Raw genomic sequence first — 20,568 nt, forward strand, 5'->3', positions numbered from 1 at the left:
CTAAAGAGTTTAAAGTTCAAAGTAAATTTTATTTTCAAGGTACATATATGTCACCATATACATCCTTGAGATTCATTTTCCTGTTGGCATGCTCAGCAAATCTACAGAATAGTAACTCTAACAGGATCAGTGAAAGAGCAACCAGAGTGCAGAAGACAACCAACTGTGCAAATGAAAATATAAATAAATTGCAATAAATAATGAGAGCATGAGATGAAGAGTCATTGAAGTGAGATCATTTGTTGTAGGATCATTTCAATGATGGGGCAAGTAAGTGTAGTTATTCCCTTCTTTTCAAGGGCCTAATGTTTGAGGAATAGTAACTGTTCTTGAACCTGGTGGTGCAAGTCCCGAGGCTCTTGTACCTTCTTCCTGATGGCAGCAAATGAGAAGAGAGCATGACCTGGGTGGTGGGGATCTCTGAAGGTGGATGCTGCTTTCCTACAACAGCATTTCATGCAGATGTGTTCAATGGTTGGAAGGACTTTACCCATGATGTACCAAGCTGAATCCGCTACCTTTTGTAGGATTTTCCGTTCAAAGGCAATGGCTAAGCAGACAGCCCTGTGGTGCACCTGTGTTGATGGAGATCATGGAGGAGATCTTGTTGCCAATCTGAACTGACTAGGGTCTACAAGTAAGGAAATCCAGGATCTACTTGCACAAGGAGGTATTGAGACCGAGGTCTTGGAGTTTTTGATTAGGTCTGAGGGGATTGAATCCTGAGCTGTCATCAGTAAGCAGCACCCTGATGTGTGCCAGATGTTCCAAGATTGAGTGAAGAGCCAATGAGATGGCATCTGCAGTGGACCTGTTTCTCCAGTAGACAAATTAGAGCAGATATGTTTCATCACTAACCTCTCAAAACACTTCATGCTTGTGGATGTGAGTGCAGCTGGGTGATAGTCTGTGAGGCAGGTCACCACGCTCTTGAGCAACAGTATAATTGAAGCCTGCTTGAAGCAGTTGGGTACCACACACTGCTGAAGCAAGAGGCTGAATATCTCAGTGATCACTCCAGCTAAATGGTCAGCACAGGTCTACAGTATGTGGCCAGGTACCCCTTCTGGTCCATATGTATTCACCCTCCTGAAGGCAGTCTGCATGTCAGCTTCGGCGATAGAGATCTTAGGATCTTTGGGGGATGTGGTGGCTTGTGATGGTGCCTCCATGTCCTGACAGTAGTGACAGCAGAGAAGGTGAATGCATTGGTTGAAATCTACCAAAATTTCTTGGATTCTGAAGAGGTCCTAGAGAACTGGAAATTTGCAAATAGCACTTGTTGACTAAGGAAGGAGACTGAGCAAAGGTAAATTGGTTTATTATTGTCACATGTACCAAAGTACAGTGAAAAATTTTGTTCTGCATGCTATTCATACAGGTCATTCCACTAAATCAGTGCACTGAGGTAGTACGGTAGTACAAGGGAAAACAATAACAGAATGCAGACATAAACAAGAGAAAATCTGCAGATGCTGGATATACCAAGTAACACAAATGCTGAAGGAACTCAGCAGGCCAGGCAGCATCTATGGAAAAAGAGTACAGTCGACATTTCGGGCTGAGACCCTTCAGCAGAATTCATAATGCAGAAGAAGGTGTTACGTTTACAGCAAAGGTGCAATGTGGGCAGACAGTAAGGTACTAGACCATAACAAAGTAGGTTGTGAGTTCAAGGTTCCATCTTAACATTCTTGGGTTATCTTATCATACACAGTTTTATAGCAGTGGGATAGAAGCTGTCTTTGAGCCTGGTGGTATGCAGACCAAAGTCCAATTAGTCCAACAACTGTCATTGGGAAAATGCTGGAATCCATCATCAAGAAGGTAATAGCAAGGCATCAGGAAAGTCATAAATAGTTAAGCAGTCAAACACATTCAAGATGAAAGTAAAATTGTGTTTTACAAATTTGCTACAGTTGCTAGAGAATAAAACAAACAACTTTGACAAGGGCACAATAAAGGGATAAAGATAAGTTTAGGTGCATGGACAAGAGGTCAGGACAGAGTAAATGTTGGAAAATGTGAGTATGTCCACTTTGATGGAAAAAATTAGACTACAAGATGTACAAGAAACACAAAAAGTAAGCATGCAGGTAGTTAGATATTCAAAAAGTATCTCTCATCATCTTCTGTTGATGGTGATGAAAACTGCTCTTGCCCTCCTTCACTGGAGCTTGCCCCAGCTCAGCAATTTCTCCACTGTAACGTGTTCCATGGTGGTTCCTGGGAATGTATCCCGAGCAGTAAATGAGGTACTTATGGGATATTGACAAGGTGAAAGCTGAGAGGATGTTTCTTCTCCTGTGCAGTTACCTAGAACCGGGGGTGTGGGGCGATACATTTTCAGAAGGAGTCGCTCATTTTAGATGAAGCGGAAGATTCCTGCTCCTCATGTTCTTGTTGCCCAGGTTTCTGGTGCAACAGGAATCTCTGTCACATATCTTTCTGTATATAGGGTTATAATGATCTCTTATAGTGCTATGACCTCTTTTAGTGCTACTGTTCCTGGAATCGCATCCTGAGTATTAACACATAGCTGTGTATAAGATTCTCAGGGGGATTTACAAGGTGCATGGTGAGAGGATATTTCCTCTTGTAGAGGCATGTAGAACAAATGTGGATGAGGCATAATTTCAGAATATGGGATCACCTTTTTAGAAAGAGGTGAGGAGAAATGCTTTCTCTCGAAGAATCGTGAATCCTTTACATTCCCTTTCTTAGAAACTTATAGAGGTGGTTTAATTGAATATATTCAATGTGCAGACTGACAGATATTGGACTATAGGGATTAAGACACATGGGGAGAGCCCAGGCAAATTTTGATACGGCCAAGATTTGATCAGCCATGATATTATTGAATGTGTGGCAGGTTTAAGGTGATAATTGGCACACTCCTGTTCCTGTCCTTCTGTTCTAAAACAATTTCAGATATTCATTAGCACTTTTTTCTGATTTATGGTTGTGGTTATCATCGTTAATCTGTATGTATTGAATTGAATTAGTCAGCCATCTGGTCTCCCTCATTTCAGTTTTCTAAAAACACCTGTTTGTTTTTTTTAAAATGTTTTTCTTATATCAAGAGCTGAGATTCTATCATGAATATTTATGGCTAGATGGACACTATAGAGTCACAAAGTTGTACGGCACTGACACAGACCCTTCAGTCCACGACATCCATGTCAACCCTTCTGTCCATCAACATGAATCCTACATGGGCGCATCATCTCCATCACTTCCTCTGGCAGTGAATTTCATATCCAGCCACTCTTTTCCCTCAAATCCCTTTAAAAGTCCTTTCTCTCCATCCTAGCCTATCCAATCTCTACCCATAGAATTCTTGACAATATCATTACTAAACTCTTCTGCATTCTCTCCAGTGCAACCACATCTTTCCTGTAGTACAGCAACCAGAACTATATCTAATATCCCAAGTGTAGTCTAAACTGTGCCGTGAAAAGCTGTAATATAACCTCTCGACATTTATATTCTATGTCCTGATTTATGAAAGCCTTCTTCACTACCCTATCTACCTATGTTGCTTCTACTGAGAAATTATGATCCTGAATCCAAAGGTCCCTTTCTCTAGCAACATTCCGTAGCATCTTGTGTATGTTCCATTCACATTTGACTTCCCAAATTGCAATATCTCATACTTGTCGGGATTAAATTCTATCTGCCAATGCTCCTAACTTTGCATCTGATCCTAGTCCTGCTGAAGCCTTAGACTACCTTCCCTGCTATACACCATCAGCTTCTGTGTCATCCATAGATCTACTAACCAAACCTCCTATGTTCACATCCAAATTAGTAATGGATATGACAAATATCAAGGGTCCCTGCACCAATACTCGAGGTTTACCACTGGTCACAGATATCCAATCAGAAAGACATCCTTGTAACATAATACTCTACCTCCCATCTACAAACCAATTTTGGATCCAATTTGCCAACTCAGCTTGGATCTATTATCTCAACCCTCTGGACCAGCTTACTACAAGAGATGTTGTCATGTGCCCAACTAAAGTCTATATAGAAAAAGTTGTCCACCCTGCCTTCATCTATGTTCTGAGCACCTCCTCAAATTAAATGCCTTAACTTTAAGGATGTATTTTAGCTCTTTCCATGTATGTTGAAACAAAGAATTATTGTCACTGTTCCCAAAATGTTCCTTCATTGACATGTTCCTACCTGTCCAGTCTTATTTCCAAAGATCTGGCTGAGTAGTGCCATTTCAAAAAAAGATTTTTGAAACTTTTTAGCAACCTGTAAGCCCCCTGCACAAAGGTATTCCTACTCAATATTGGGCAATTCCCCAATACTTACTATTTCTCTTACAGCTTTCTGTGATTTCCTTACATATCAGTTCCTCTCTTTCTTATCAACTATTGGGAGACCTGTATCATAATCACATCAAACCAGATGGTTTTGCTTAATTTACCCATGTTGCTTTCTACTCTTTTGAATGAATGCAAAATATTTCCAACCCTCAGCCCTATTCATTCCCTTATGAAGTTAACAAACTTAATTGCACTGAGCTCCAATTTGAACTGTGATTAATATCAGTTCTCAATATGATCCTAATTTTTAGTTCTGCACTTTGAAATGAATTGAGTGTAATTTCATGAATTCCTGATGAACCAGTAATCTGGGCTGATGTCTCCTAATAGATTTGGGTGGTTTTTCCAATATATGATATCAGACATTTGGATTGTTCTATCTGAACAGATGGGAACATTGCGTTATCCAAATTCAGTATTTCTGAAATTCATAATAAAGTTGCTCATATAATTTCACAAGTTTGGATATTTTGTTATGGTCTCTCAAGTAGTTGAACAAAATCTTTTTGGAGAAAATCTATGATGAGATTGTTCCCACATGGTGTTTTCACTTACGCTATACAATAAGGCTCTCTTGCCTCATACACAAAACTCAGCAGGTCGGCAACATTTATGGAAATGAATAAACAGTCGACACTTTAGGCTGAGACCCTTCTTCAGGCTCTCTTGCCTTGTTGTTAGTAAGGAACCCAATTAAACAAGCCTCTTTGCTATTAGCTAGATTCTACAGGAATCGATGATAGATCTATTTTAGGTAGCACTTTTCTGACAATTTTGGTCCAACTAATTTTTGAAGAAAAGTTGCCCTGTTCTCATCAAATGCAACACAGTCAGAAAATTATTTGGTTATCCTTCTGATTCTTTTTATTTAAATTTGTCCACCATCTCCCTTCTGTATTTTGCTCAATCACATTAAAACATCAATACTTCTCAAAAAAGCCATTATCTGTTCATTCTCTGTAAATGATTGAATTTCTCTGTATAGTAAATCCTTACCAATTCAGAATATTGCAATCCACCTTCTATCTACACACAATAAAGCCTGAGCTTTTTATTGCTGTTGCTCCCCTTTGACCATCTGTTACTCTCAATACAACTGTTCAACTTAGCTTCATAATTTTTTTCAGCTATGGTTTTAGCCTACTTTTAACTTTTCTTCATATTTTCTCTTATCTTTGGTGTGCATTTTCTTTCAATACTTTTCATTGCTTAGAAATTGTCCTTCTATGTCTACAGCTATCAGTTTGTTTCTAAGTCATTCCTTCCATTTCTTCTTAATTAGGAAAGTACAAGCACTCACACAAAATGCTGGAGGAACTCAGCAGGCCAGGCAGCATCAATGGAAAAGAGTACAGTCAACATTTAGGGCCAAGACCCTTCATCAGGACTGGAGAAAAAAATGAATAAAAAGATGGGGGAGGGGAGGAAGAAACACAAGGTGATAGGTGAAAGTACAAGCCTAGTATTTGGGATTACTGTCAGAGACTTAACCAAAGGCAGATGATAGGTAGACACCAGGTTTGATTAAATAACCTGAGGAAATCTACTCAAGAGGAGATAACCAAGGATACTTGAGCTGGCACATAGGTATGATAATTAGGAAAATGCTTCCTTGTAATTACACCTTATGTTTTAATAAATATAAAATACACAGAAAAGTTTTTTATTTATGTTTCTCTTTTTTGTTAGTTTTCTTTATCCTTCTTACTTTCTTTATACTGGAATAAAGGGGAAAAGAAATAAGAGAAAATAAAATAGGCTGTGAGAGCTACAAAAAAAATCACAGAAAAGTCATTCATTTACAAAGAACTCTTCTCAACCTTCATTGGCAGTTGACAACTAAACTTTTGACTGTGATTTGGAAAGTCATCCAGGGCGTTTTACAAATATCCATCCTGTAGAAATGAAATGCACTGGAATTGTTGTATATGTAGTCATTTTGATAAATAAAGGGGAAACTCATAGCTTTGTTTAACCCACTAATCTACTGCAACGTTCTCAATAAATTTTTGCTTTGGTATAGTCAAAGTGAATAGCAACTTGACACTTAAATCTCAAGTTATTTTGGTAGGTACAAAGAATATTACTGCACAGCTATGACATTTGTAAAGTCTAGGATCATCACTATCAGCGCAGTAAGTTCAGTAACATATGACAGAGACATGGGAACTGTATTCTGCTTTCATAATTTGGTCTACCTTATGGCAGATCTTCAGCTCCACACACCAGCCTACCCTGAGTAACCTTCCACAACTTTGCTTATTAGAATGTACCTCTGCTTTAGAAATATTCTAAGACTCTGCTTCATTGATCTTTCAGGAAGAGTATTCGAAACAATGAGTCAATCTGAGAAAAAAGAATCAAATCATCCAACCTAAATGGGTAACTCCTTTAAACTGTGACTACTAGATTTCAATCTTACCACAAGAAGGAATGTCTTCTCCTCTTCCATTCTATCAAGACTCCTCAGGACCCTATATGATTCAATCAAGTCACCTCTCATACTTACAGGCTCCAGTGGACACAAGCCCAGCCTGTACAACCTTTCTTCAGAAGATAACTTGCTCTTTCCAGCTATCAGACTAGCAAACTTACTCAATAAGGCGGGGTGGAATGGCAGCATAGCAGTTAGTGCAATGCTTTACAGTGTTTGCAGTGAGATTGGGGTTCGATTGCCATTGTTGTGTGTAAGGAGCTTGAACATTTGCCCCATGACTGCATGTGTTTCCATCGGGTACTCTGGATTTCCCCACTTTCAAAAAAGACATAGAAGTTAGGGTTAGTAAGTTGTGTGCATGGCAGAAGCATGGCAGCACTTGTGGGCTGCCCAGCACAATCCTTGCAAACCACACATTTCACTTAATGTTTTGATATACATATGACAAATAAAGCTAATATTTAATCTAACCCTTCAACACATTCTTAAGTGAGACCAATACTGTACACAGTACTCCAGGTATAATCTCACTAATACCCTGTACAAATGAAGCATTACCTCTTTTATCTTGTATTCAGTTCTCCAATCAATGAGCGATAACATTCTATTTGCTTTCTAAATCACTTACTCTACCTACGTACTAGTCTTTTGTGAATGCAGTAGGATACCCAGATCCTTCTGTAGCTCAAAAGTTTGCTAATCTCTCGCCATTTGGATAATACTCTACTTTTCCTGCCACTTGACATTTTCCCACATTAGACTCCACCCGTCCACTCACTTGTACTCTCTATATCCCCCTAGAGCCTCCTCACATCCTCTCATAAGTGATTTTCCTTTCTATCCTTTTGTCATCAGCAACTTTATCAAATTTATTATCTTCATTCAAGTTATTTATCTCAATTGTGAAAATCTGAGGTTTCTGCACTGATTCCTATCTTGCCAATAACAGAGAACATGACATCAAACAGCTGTCCATGTTTCCCACTTCTCCTGGTCACTCTTTATGACAGTCCTCTTAAATCAGTTATGGTCCCATGTTTGATGAATATTGCTGATAATCTGATAGGAAGTGATATTCGCTGATGCATTTATTTAAAATATATCTACTATACTGGCAGGAAGTGTTTAAATGGCTGGGGTAAATAATTAGCTTATTAATTTCTCTAATGATACCAGCTGAACAGTTGAAATTTTCAGACCAAATATCAGTTTAAATACGAGAAATTCTGACCAGGAACTTGTGATCCAAAATATGAACTGGCCTTCAAATAAAAATGCCTTTGAAATCAGTTATGTAACACACCAATGGTCAAAAAACCGATAAATACAAGAGATTTTTTCCCACTCCAGTGATATCAGAATCAAGTTTATTATCACTGACGTGTCATGAAATTTGTTAAATTAGCTGCAGCAGTTCAATGGAATACATAATATAGAAGAAAAAAAATAAAAATAAGTAAATCAATTACTATCTATCTATCTATATATATATATATATATACATACACACACATATACTGAATAGATTAAATATCATGCAAAAAACAGAAATAATATATATTAAAAAAGTGAGGTGATTATTCAACAACAGGAACAGCTTTCCACATCAGGTACAAATCAAACAGACAGCAGTTTTCCATTCATGTTTTCCTCCAGGTAAGAATTTATGATACTGTGGAAAAAAATCTTTCTTTGAAGTTCGTGAAATATCTAATGAATATTTGATAATAGTTCCAGTGAATTGCTCCCGTGTTAATAATGGGTTCGGATTTATCTTTAGCATATGTGAGTCAGTTACAAAGGTCATTTACGAAAGAAAAGGTGATGGCTACATAGTCACGAGTCAATGAACTCAGTTTAGATACAACTTTGTGCAGAATGTAGATCACAGGATCAACCAGAATAACTGGAAGCAGGTAATGATTACAGGATTGTAATCTTTATGATGACATTATAAATCACCAGATAAGAGCCTATGAGCATCATTTGACAAATACTTGCAGTCTTTATAATAATTTTTTGCTGGCTTATTATCATACACACCATAATTCTGAAATGCGTAGACCAATAACATTTGATTGTAAGTGAGTTGTGGTTCCCTAGGATACAAAACATTTTTGGCAATGATGATAAGATGAAACATGACAGCTGCTGAGGCAAAATCGTGCTTTTCAGTGATAATTTTTAAGCTATCACTATTTTAGTTCTTTGCAAATTTCTCTGACAAGTTGACAGCTGAAACACCAGCGTGGTTCCAGATATTTAAAATTACACCTTGCAGTTCACACTAAAAATCATTTCCAGTTTTTAATACAGTCTTACAGTGTTCAGTATACTTTGTACAACAGCTATGAGGAACCATCAAATAAATTTACAGAATAGCAATTCAGTTGAGGTCTTCAGATATTGTCATGAAACATGACAGAAGATCATTTGAACTTAAGAAGACTGTAAGCTTATGCAGATGAATACAGCAATGAAACAATGGTTATGACAAAGATTTTCTATCAACACCTATAACTCACATTCATGTTTGATAGTTGTTTCTTTCCACAGGCTGAATGGCCTGTAAACTGAAATATTATTTATGTTGTGTCCCATGACTGGAAATCCTCCATTAAACATGGTATGTTAGGCTGGAGAACAGGTGGAATGCTCGTCATGATTTTCTATTGTCTGAATCACAGTAAGCACTTTACTGTCAATCTGCTAAAACGTCCTTGTCGTTATCAACAGTTGAATCTGCATAACACTTCCACTTGCCTAAAACCTGCTGACTCTGGAAATCTGAAATAAGAACAGAAATTGCAGGAAACAATCACCAGGTCACGGAGCACCTTTGCTGCCTGACCTTCTGTTCCCATCATCTTATGTCTACTTTCCAACACTTTTGCTGATCTCTACTGCTCTGCTTGTTGAGCTACCCAAAGCTAAAATGTCAGATAAGACCATGAGGCATTTTAACAATAAGATTAGATTAGCTTTATTTGTCACATGTACATCGAAATATGCCGTGAAATGTGTTGTTTGTGTCAAATCAGATTAGCAAGATTTTTGCTGGGCTATGCAAATGTTGCTATGCTTCCAGCACCAACATACCATTGCATGCCCACAAGTCACTAATCCTAACTGTACACCTTTGGAATGCGGGAGGAAACTGAAGCACCAATGATTGCTCTGAGCAACACACACAAAATGCTGGAGGAACTCAGCAGGCCAGGCACATCTATGAAAAAGAGTACAGTTGATGTTTCAGACCGAAACGTCGGCTGTACTCTTTTCCATTGATGCTGCCCAGCCTGCTGAGTTCCTCCAGCACTTTCTGTGTGGTGCTAGGATTTCCAGCATCTGCAGATCTTCTCTTGTTAATGTTTCCTCTAAGGTGTATACATGTGCCTGCACACACATCTTTTGCTACTAACGCACAATGGAATTTAAAATGCACATGAAACGGTAGAAACTACTATACCCATAGCTCATGAGGTCAGGAATGTGCAGATATGAGAAATATTTATGTACAAATATTATGGTGTTATCTGTGTGTTTTGTAGCAATACAAAAGTTGCTGGAGAACCTGCAAGTGGGAAGAAGTGGAGTGACATTTGGAAATTTGACGTTTTAAAGCATCATTTAGCAAGAAAATCACATATGGACATTGTGTAAAAGCTCCAGTGAGGAACTCCTTCATTACCCACTACAAATATATTTTGTGAGAGTGCGGATGAACAAGAGCAAAAATAGTCAAACCCAGAGGAGATCGAAGTTCTTATTGACAGCTTTTGCTGGCTGTTAAAATGAACACATCTATATATAAAATTCAGTGTGTACATGTTATCACTTGCAAAAAATTGCACAACACAAGATTTTTGTGCACTCTGGTCATTACAAATTAGAGAGTACATTGTGGAGCATTGCATTTACCTCGTTACAATCTGGCTCCTTACTATTTTCCTGTTTTGCAATTTTCTGTAACTGTTACTCTACATTCTGCAATCCATTATTGTTTTACCTTGTTCTACCTCAATGCTTTCTGCAATGATTTGATCTGTATGAACAGTATGCAAGATAAGCTTTTCACTGTATCTCAGTACATGTCACAATAATAACCCAGTTCCAATTCACGATGCACACTTATGTACAGATCTTTTAAGAAGTTCCTGGGTGTCAACATTTCTGAAAATCTATCCTGCTCCCAACATATTGCTGCAATTATGAAGAAAGCACAACAGTGGCTATATTTCATTAGGAGTTTGGGGAGATTTTGTATGTCACCAAAATCTCTAGCAAATTTTCTAACAAATATACCTTGAAGAGCATTCTGACTGGTTGTATCACCTTCTGGTATGGAGGCACCAATGCACAGGATTGGAAAAACGCTGCAAACTCAACCAACTCCATCACGGGCACTAGCCTTCATTAAGGACTTTTATCTAAGATATGCCCTCTTCTCATTACTACCATCAGCAAAGAGGTACAGGAGCCTGAAAACACATATTCCATGTTTTAAGAACAGTTTCTTCCCCTCCACCATCAGAGTTCCAAATGGTCCATGAACACTATTTTGCTTACTTTTAGCAACATTTACTTATTTTTTATATTTCTTGTTGTAATTTTAGAGTAATTGCACTGTACTGTTGTCACAAAACAGCATGTTTTTTGGCATATATCAGTGACAATAAACCTGATTCTGAGTACACTGACTCAAATCTCACTGATTCTGGTCCAATCCCTACTCTGCCCATGCCACATATACCAGCATTACACAAGGATTTGTATTTCCTTTTCATGTGAATTATTGATTACAGTTTTTTTATCAGAACATTCTGCAAACTCCATAAATTGCACACACATGTTGAATTATCACACCCAGACATTCACCATGACCAAGACTGAAGCTCATTTCTCAGTATCTGAAGTGAGAGTGATTATTCCAAAATATCGAAATACTTCTATTTAAATCTTACTGTTTTATTTGGCTTTGATTACATTGGTTACATCTGAGCCAGAAGGTTGCGGGTTCAATCATGAAAAGAGATGTAGGTGCTGAGAATTTTCTTGGACTTTTCTCCTTCCTCCATATCCACTTCATTTATGTTTTCAGGAATAATTCAATATTATTCTCCCATGCTTCTGTTAACTTGTCACCGCAAAGACCCTGAGCACGGATTCACACTGATTCTCCAATTGCTATATCGTAAGACCATAAAACATAGGAGTAGAATTAGGCCATCTGGCCCGTTGAGTCTGCACCGCCATTCAATCATAGCTCCTCCTGAACCCCATTTCCCTGCCTTCTCCCTGTAACCTTTGATGCCATGTCCAATCAAGAACCTATCAATCTCTGCCCAAAATACATCCAACCTCCACAGCTGCCTGTGGCAACAAATTCCACAAATCCACCACCCTTTGGCTAAAGAAATTTCTCCGCTTCTTTGTTTTGAAAGGGCGCCCCCTATCCTGAGGCAGTGCCCTCTTGTTCGAGACTCTCCCACCATGGGAAACATCCTTTCCACATCTACTCTCTCTAGGCCTTTCAACACTAGAAGGTTCTTCTGCATTCTTCCTGTTTCCTCAACACTACCTGCCCCTCCACCAATCTTCGTATCATCTGCAAATAGCGCCATCTATTCCATCACCTAAACCATTTATATACATCATAAACAGAAATGGTCCCAACACTGACCCCTGCAGAACATATCAATTCCCTTTCAAGTACAGGCAAAATATTCCAAGGCATTATTTCAAAGAATTGAAGGTCATTAATGTGCTCTCCCTTCCTTTGCAGAAACTTGTGCCCATCTTACAAAAGCTATACACAGTTTGGGATATTTAGAGTTGCTTATATTTCCATAAAGTTGTGAAATACAGAATTCCACTTTGATAATACTGTAATAAACACAAGATTTTCGGCAGAAGCTGAACATACAAAATACTGAAAGAACTCGGCATCCATGAAAAGGGATAAACAGACAATGTTTTGGGCCAGACACTTTATCAAGACCGGAAAGGAAGGGGGAAGAAGCCAGAATAAGGAGGTGGGGTGGGGGGGGGGTGGAGAGACGAAGGAATATCAGCCAGAAGGTGATAGGTGAAGCCCGGTGGGTTGGGTGGGGGGGGGGGGGTGAATAAAGTGTCAAGCTAGGACTGTTTATCCCTTTCTGACCTATTGAGTTCCTCCAACATTTTGTATGTGATATTCCAGTTTTATAACAATTATTTTCACTATTTATAGAGAAGTCCAGACTAAAGAAAGAAGGACATTTGATGAATACTTCATTTAGAAAAGTTTTAGAAACATGTTTTACATTTGTCTAAAAGTAACCAAAGACAATTAGTGTATCTACAATCTACTAACCCAATTACCACCATCCTTGGCGTGGTAGTTTGGATTTCAATGCTGAAAGTGGAAAAAGTGCAGATTGTGAAATATATAGATAATCAGCAAGTTAATCAACATTTATATGGCCTTACGGTCTTATATAACAATTATATGAATCATGAAATTAAACAGAGAATAAAAAGCAATCAATTGCTGTGTAATCATATTTGTTTCTGGCTTTAGGAACTACTTTCTGGCTTTAGGCTCTAATCATGAAATTGAACATAATTCTTGAAAACTGTTTTGAAATAAACTGAAATCCTTCAAAGTGATTAATTTAGCTGATTTTCTAAATGATCACTAAAGCTAACATTGTATATAGTAAGCTGAACAATGGATTCAATATTCTTAGAGTGCAATATACTTGCAGCCAGTAAGTGGTGACTAAGTGGCTGTTTAGTCTCTACTGAGTAGTGAACCTTATAGAAATTGCATTGCTACTTTTATTTTGATCCTTTTGATGCAACCTAAAGACAGCACTACTCAGTTTTAGGCAAATACGTTTGGATGCTGTTCATAGACTTCAGTTCAGCATTCAACACAATCATCCCTCAGAAACTGATTGGAAAGCTGAGCCTGCTGGGCCTGAACACCTCCCTCTGCAACTGGATCCTAGACTTCCTGTCTGGAAGACCTCAGTCAGTCTGGATCGGAGGCAGCATCTCCAACACCATCACACTGAGCATGGGGCCCCCCAGGGTTGCGTGATCAGTCCACTGCTGTTCACTCTGCTGACCCACGACTGTGCTGCAACACACAGCTTGAACCATATCATCAAGTTCACTGATGACACGACCGTGGTGGGTCTCATCAGCAAGAACGACGAGTCAGCTTACAGAGAGGAGGTGCAGCGGCTAACGGACTGGTGCAAAGCCAACAACCTGTCTCTCAATGTGAACAAAAGAGATGGTTGTTGACTTCAGGAGGGCACGGAGCGACCACTCCCCGCTGAACATCGATGGCTCCTTGGTAGAGATCATAAAGAGCACCAAATTTCTTGGTGTTCACCTGACGGAGAATCTCACCTGGTCCTTCAACACCAGCTCCATAGCAAAGAAAGCCCAGCAGCGTCTCTACTTTTTGCGAAGGCTGAGGAAAGTCCATCTCCCACCCCCCCATCCTCATCACATTCTACAGGGGTTGTATTGAGAGCATCCTGAGCAGCTGCATCACTGCCTGGTTTGGAAATTGCACCATCTCGGATTGCAAGACCCTGCAGCGGATAGTGAGGTCAGCTGAGAAGATCATCGGGGTCTCTCTTCCTGCCATCACAGACATTTACACTACATGCTGCATCTGCAAAGGAAACAGCATTATGAAGGACCCCATGCACCCCTCATACAATCTCTTCTCCCTCCTGCTGTCTTGGAAAAGGCTCCGAAGCATTCGGGCTCTCACGACCAGACTATGTAACAGTTTCTTCCCCCAAGCTATCAGACTCCTCAATACCCGAAGCCTGGACTGATACCTTGCCCTACTGTCCTGTTTATTATTTATTGTAATGCCTGCACTGTTTAAGTGCACTTTATGCAGTCCAGTGTAGGTCTGTAATTTAGTGTAGCTTTCTCTGTGTTGTGTTTTTTTTAATATGTAGTTCGGTCTAGTTTTTTGTACTGTGTCATGTAACACCATGGTCCTGAAAAACGTTGTCTCATTTTTACTATGCACTGTACCAGCAGTTATGGTCGAAATGACAATAAAAGTTGACTTGACTTGACTTGACTTGAAATATTTATTAATGCTGGCATTCTTTACCTGAGATCTGAAACCCTATCCAGTACAGTGAGAATTCCTTCAACAGAAGCGCTGCTGTGGTTCACCACTATCTTCTCAGGTTTTTTTCAGTATGACAATAAATGCTCGCCTAGCCAGTCACACAGTTCCCCAGATAAAATAAATAGAAACACATTCATGGGTCTCAGAAGCCAAATAAATTGAGAATAAGAAGGCAAACATGAGGTCCTGATGAAGGATCTTGGTCTGAAACATCAACTGTTTATTCCCCTCTATAGATGCTACCTGACCTGCTGAGTTCCTTTTGTGTGGATTTCCAGCATCTTGTGTTTAAAAGAGCAAACATCTGGTTGTCATGACGTAAGAAACGATAGGTCTACTTTGAAACATTTGCAGTGGCATTCAACGTTTCAGCAGCATCAGGCTGCTGTAGTAAAAGAGACAAAGAGAGACCAGATTAAGACAAGAGATGAGACTTGGTCATGAGTCCCATAAAATTCCTTTCGGGTAAAGCAGAAATTAATTTGCATTTCTAGCTTCTTAGTGTGATCATTTGATACTCATGATGTGGTATCCTCTACACTGGAAAAAATAAATGCAGATTTAGTGCCCATTTGTAGCTGACCTCTGTTCAATCTGCAAGGGTGACCTTGAGGTTTCAGTTGTTTGTGACTTTGATTCTCCACCTCATTTCCACTTTGATCTATCTATCTTTGGTCTTTCAAAATGTTCCACTGAAGCCAAATATAAGCTGAAAGAATAGTTTCTTATTTTTAGTTTGGACATATAACGGCCTGCAGGAGTCAACATTCCATTCAACCTTTCCACTGTGTATCAGAATATTCTCTGTTATTTCAGATTTCTGATGACCACAACGTTTTGTATCTCACAGTTCCAACATTGCTTTTTGTTTGGTTCATCTATTTCCTTGATCTTCGTCTATCTCCCATTTATTTACATCTTTTCCTGGCAGTTCAGCAGCACTTGACAAGTCTTCATTCATTCATCACTCTGTCCCAGCTGGCATCTGTGTTATGGATCTCTCTGATCTCCATCTTTTGTTGGAGGTGTTGCGGACAGTGTAGAAGGTTGTTGCAGATTAGAACAGGACATGGATAGGATGCAGAGTTGGTCTGAAAAGTGGCAGATGGAGTTCAATATGGGAAAGTGTGAAGGAATTCCCTTTGAAAAGTCAAAATTGAAGGCAAAATACAGGATGAATGGCAGTATTCTTTGCAGTGGAGAGGAAAAAAGGGATGTTGGGGTCCACATCCATAGGTCCTTCAAAGGGTGGTTATGAAGGCTTATAGCATGTGAGTCTTCATTAGTCGGGAGTTGTGTTCAAAGGTTGCAAGGTAATGATGCAGATCTAAAAAAACCATGGATAGACCACACTTGGAGTATTGTGTTCATTTCTGGTTGCCTCACTATAAGAAGGACGTAGGAGCTTTAGAGAGGGTGCAGAAGAGATTTATCAGGATGCTGCTATGATTACTGAGCATGTCTTATGAGGATAGGTTGAGCGAGTTACAGCTTTTCCTTTGGAATGAAGGTGGATGACAGGTGACTTGATAGAGCTGTACAAGATGCTAAGAGGCATAGAGTGGACAGCCAGAGACTTTTTCCCAGGACGAAATAACTAACATGAGGGGGCATAATTTTAAGATGATTGTTGGGAAGTATAGGGGAAAGTATAGAGGGAATGTCAGAGGTAGTTTTTTTGTTATACTGAGAGCGGTAGGGCTTGTGGTATGTATGTATTTAGAGATACAGTATAGTAACTGGCCCTTTTGGCCCAACGAGCTCAATTGTGGCCAATTACCCTAATAACCATACATCTTTAGTATTAATTTAGTATTTATTTAGAGACACAGTGCAGAACAGGCCCTTTAAGCCACACCACTGAGCAACGCCCCCCCCCACAACCACAATTTAACCCTAACCTAATCACGAGACAATTTACAATGACCAATTAACCTACCTGGTATGTCTGAACTGTGGGAGGAAACTGCAGCACCCAGAGAAAACCCATGCATTCACAGGGAGAACATACAAACTCCTTAAAGAGGACAACGGAATTGAGCTTTGGAACGCCCCAAGCTGTAACAGCATCGTGTTAACCCTGACACTACCATGATGCTCAACAGATGGTACCATATCAGATGGCTCATTTACAAAAACATAACTGTGGTAGCCACAATAAGGGAAAGTGAAAAGTTCCCTTAACAAGTCTTGTCTTGGAATAAAGAGAACATATAGATGATTCTGCCGAGTGATTTTTATACCAGATATGTCCACCCATAGACAGGAGGATAGTATGTAGCTTTGATCGAAACATCAGATTCCAGATACTTTACAATTTATATGTTCCTACTTACCCACAATGGTGACAACAAAGCTAGAAAAGCTTCAATTTAAATTCCCAGATTCATGATATACAAATAAGACCATAAGACATAGGGACAGAATTAGGCCATTCAGCCCATCAAGTCTACTCCACCATTCCATCATAGCTTATCCCAGGATTCCGCTCAACCCCAGACACCTGCCTTCTCGCTCTATCCTTTGATGCCCTCACTAACCAGGAAACTATCAACTTCCACTTGAAGTATTCTAAAGGACTTGGCCTCCACCGCAGAATGTGGCAGAGCTTTCCACAAATTCACTATTTTCTGGCTAAAATATTCCTCCTTGCCTCTGTTCTAAAAGGTTACCCCTCAACTTTGAGGCTGTGCCCTCTAGTTCTGGATAACCCACCATGAGAAATATCCTCTCCACATCCATCTTATCTAGTCCCTTCAATATTCAATGAAATCGCTCCACATTCTTCTAAATTCCAGTGAGTACAGACCCAAAGCTGCCAAATGCTCCTCATATGTTAACCCCTCCATTCCCAGAATCATCCTCGTAAACCTCCTCTGGACTCTCTCGAATGACAACACATCCTTTCTCAGATATGGGGCCCAAAACTGTTGACAATACTCCAACTGTGGCCTGACTAGTGTCTTATAAAGCCTCAGCATTATTATTTTTGTTACATTCAATTCCCCTTGAGATGAATGCCAACATTACATTTACCTTCTTTACCACAGACTCAACCTGTAAATTAATCTCTGGGAGTGTTGCACGAGGACTCCCAAGTCCCTTTGCACCTCTGATGTTTGAATTTTCTCCCCAAATTGCCTCTGTGGTACAATTTAACTCTTTGCTCTACCTGCATTTGTACCCAATCATTGGTTAGTCCTTCCTTACATTCATGTTACACCCATCATCTACTTGTAACCCTGCTGGCTCATCCTCAGCTCTATTATACTGGTTCCCATTCCCCTGCCATATTAGTTTAAAGACATATTCAATTAATTAATTAGAGATATTAAGGCAGAGAGAATCAAATGTTACTTAGATGTGGGACTGGATCAGGAGTCTGGATCGGCATGTCAACAAAAATCTTGGTAAACTTATATAGATGTGCAGTGGAAAGCATGCTGACTAGTTACATTACTATCTGGTATGGGAACACCAATGCCTTTGAGTGGAAAATCCAACAAAAGATACATCATGGTTAAAACCCTCCCAACCATTGTGCACATCTAATTGCCGTAGAAAAGCAGCATCAATCATCAAAGATCCTCATCACCCAGGCCATGCTCTTTTCTCACTGCTGCCATCCGGCAGAAGGTACACATGCCTCAGGACTCGCACCAGCAAATTCAAGAACAGTTACTACCCCTCAACTATCAGGCTCTTGAAAAAAAGGGGATAAACACACTCATTCTGTTTCTGGTGTTCTCACAACCAATGGTCTCAATTTAAGGACTCTTTATCTTGTTATTTCATGCTTTCCTTATTTATTGCTATTTATTTTATATTTGTATTTACACAATTTGTTCATTGATCCTTTTTACAGTTATCGTTCTATAGATTTGCTAAATATGCCCTCAGATAAGAATCTCAGGGTTGTATGTGGTGACATTTATGTACTCTGATAATAACTTTTACTTTGACTTTTAACTTTGATTGCCAAAATGTAGCTGGAAATTTTCTGAAGGCTGTAGTTTGGACAAGCTTAATAAAGGCAATTAACCCACCTTTGGAAACTAATGAGGAGCTGGTAACCTACAAGAGGTCAGATACATCAAAAGTGGTAATTGTTCTTTGAAACAGTGAAGAAATTTCATTTTTCTTTTAAATGAAGATACAATATAATAACATTGAGAATTAGTAACATTGAAAATCAAGTGTAATTCTTAAAAAAGATAATTGTCCAGTCAGTCCTGGACACAGAAGCATTTCTACAGGCACTTCAGATAATTTGGTCAATGTAACAATGTGATTTGTTTTACACCTGGGCTTTTTCACTCTCATTCAAGTAGCTTAAAAATGTAAAATATCTCTTACAAGATGTGCTTAGTGTGATACACCAAATTTTTAAATTCCTGAATGAATTACAGTTCTTCAGTCAAATAACTTGTCCAATTGGTCATTCATTCAAATGCTAGCCTTGACAATGTTTTGGAAACCTTTATAATTTTGAACACTGAAGCCATATGTCATTCTCTTATTCACACCACAGATCCGCTAACAAAGATCAGACACACAGCTAAAGTCTTTCAGAATTGAATATTTTAGCTTTCCATGATGTGAGCTGCTAGATGGACTTACTTCAGTTATGGTCCTCAAAAAAATCAGAATCAGATTCGATACATGCAATAACAAGTTGACTACTTCTTACCAATTTTACATTTAAAATGGAGAATTTCACAGCTTAGCTATTCAACAAAAGTAAAAAAAATACAAAGTACTTACTGTGTATTCTATAACACGGCCCCAATAAAAGGACACATAAAGAGAAAGATAAAGACATACAATAAATATAGGTTCCATGAAGTTATTAATCACTATATGCAATATTTTCAAAAACTATAAACTGAGCAACAAAAGCTAATGTAAGTACAATGTTTATCGCAATGAATGCAGCAATCCAAAATATAATAGAAACTGTCACTGCACTGGAACAGAAAAAAAAAGTAACCATTCATTACAAGTCTGTTCTTTTTTTTCTTATTGTCTCTATGAGCATGATTAAACCTTCTGCTTTGATTGATCACAAAAATAGAAATTTGAAGTCCGAAAATTCTCTGTGTGGTGAGTAATAAGTTATGCAATAACCTATATTTAGACCCTTTCATTCAACCTTTTCTTTTTTTAAATCAGAGCACAGTTTTTCTGGGTCACTTGCCAATTATAGCTAAGAATGAAAATGGACAACCTAATTCCACGTAGCTGATGCATGATAGCAGTCAAGAAATGCAGTAGAAAAACTCTTAAGGTTATTTGCCTTTAGATCCCTGTTCCTACAAAAAAATAAAGACTTAGACTGAGAATTCAGCATACGGGGGTAATTTGAGGAGTTTGACAAACATGTGTATCACACCATTGCTAAATGTACTGAAACTGCTGTCCAAGTAGTCATATTTTTGGAAAATCAGATTAATGGTACTAATACTCTGGTACATTTTGCTTCCATTTGATTTCACTTTCAAAACGTGCCCTCATCTGAATCCAAAATAGTAGCAATTGAAATGTTGTATCAAGAATAGTGACGGGAATGGTGTTCATTATTTGCTAGGTGAAATCCAATAAAATGCTCAAAAGACCAGTAAGTAACTGCAATATAA

The 20,568-nt window shown here is 38.8% G+C and overlaps 1 protein-coding gene across 1 annotated transcript in view; it reads right to left on the reverse strand.

Moving 5' to 3' along the window:
- The window catches only part of pitpnc1a (phosphatidylinositol transfer protein cytoplasmic 1a), a 287,674-nt gene that overhangs the window by 68,187 nt on the left and 198,919 nt on the right, over positions 1–20,568 (reverse strand). Inside the window, exon 4 of the mRNA XM_073026386.1 lies at positions 19,697–19,704. Within this exon, the coding sequence (XP_072882487.1) occupies positions 19,697–19,704 (8 nt within the window). The remainder of the gene's footprint in view (positions 1–19,696; positions 19,705–20,568) is intronic.

This window comes from Hemitrygon akajei, chromosome 22 (assembly GCF_048418815.1).
Source record: "Hemitrygon akajei chromosome 22, sHemAka1.3, whole genome shotgun sequence".
NCBI classification, from domain to species: Eukaryota; Metazoa; Chordata; class Chondrichthyes; order Myliobatiformes; family Dasyatidae; genus Hemitrygon; species Hemitrygon akajei.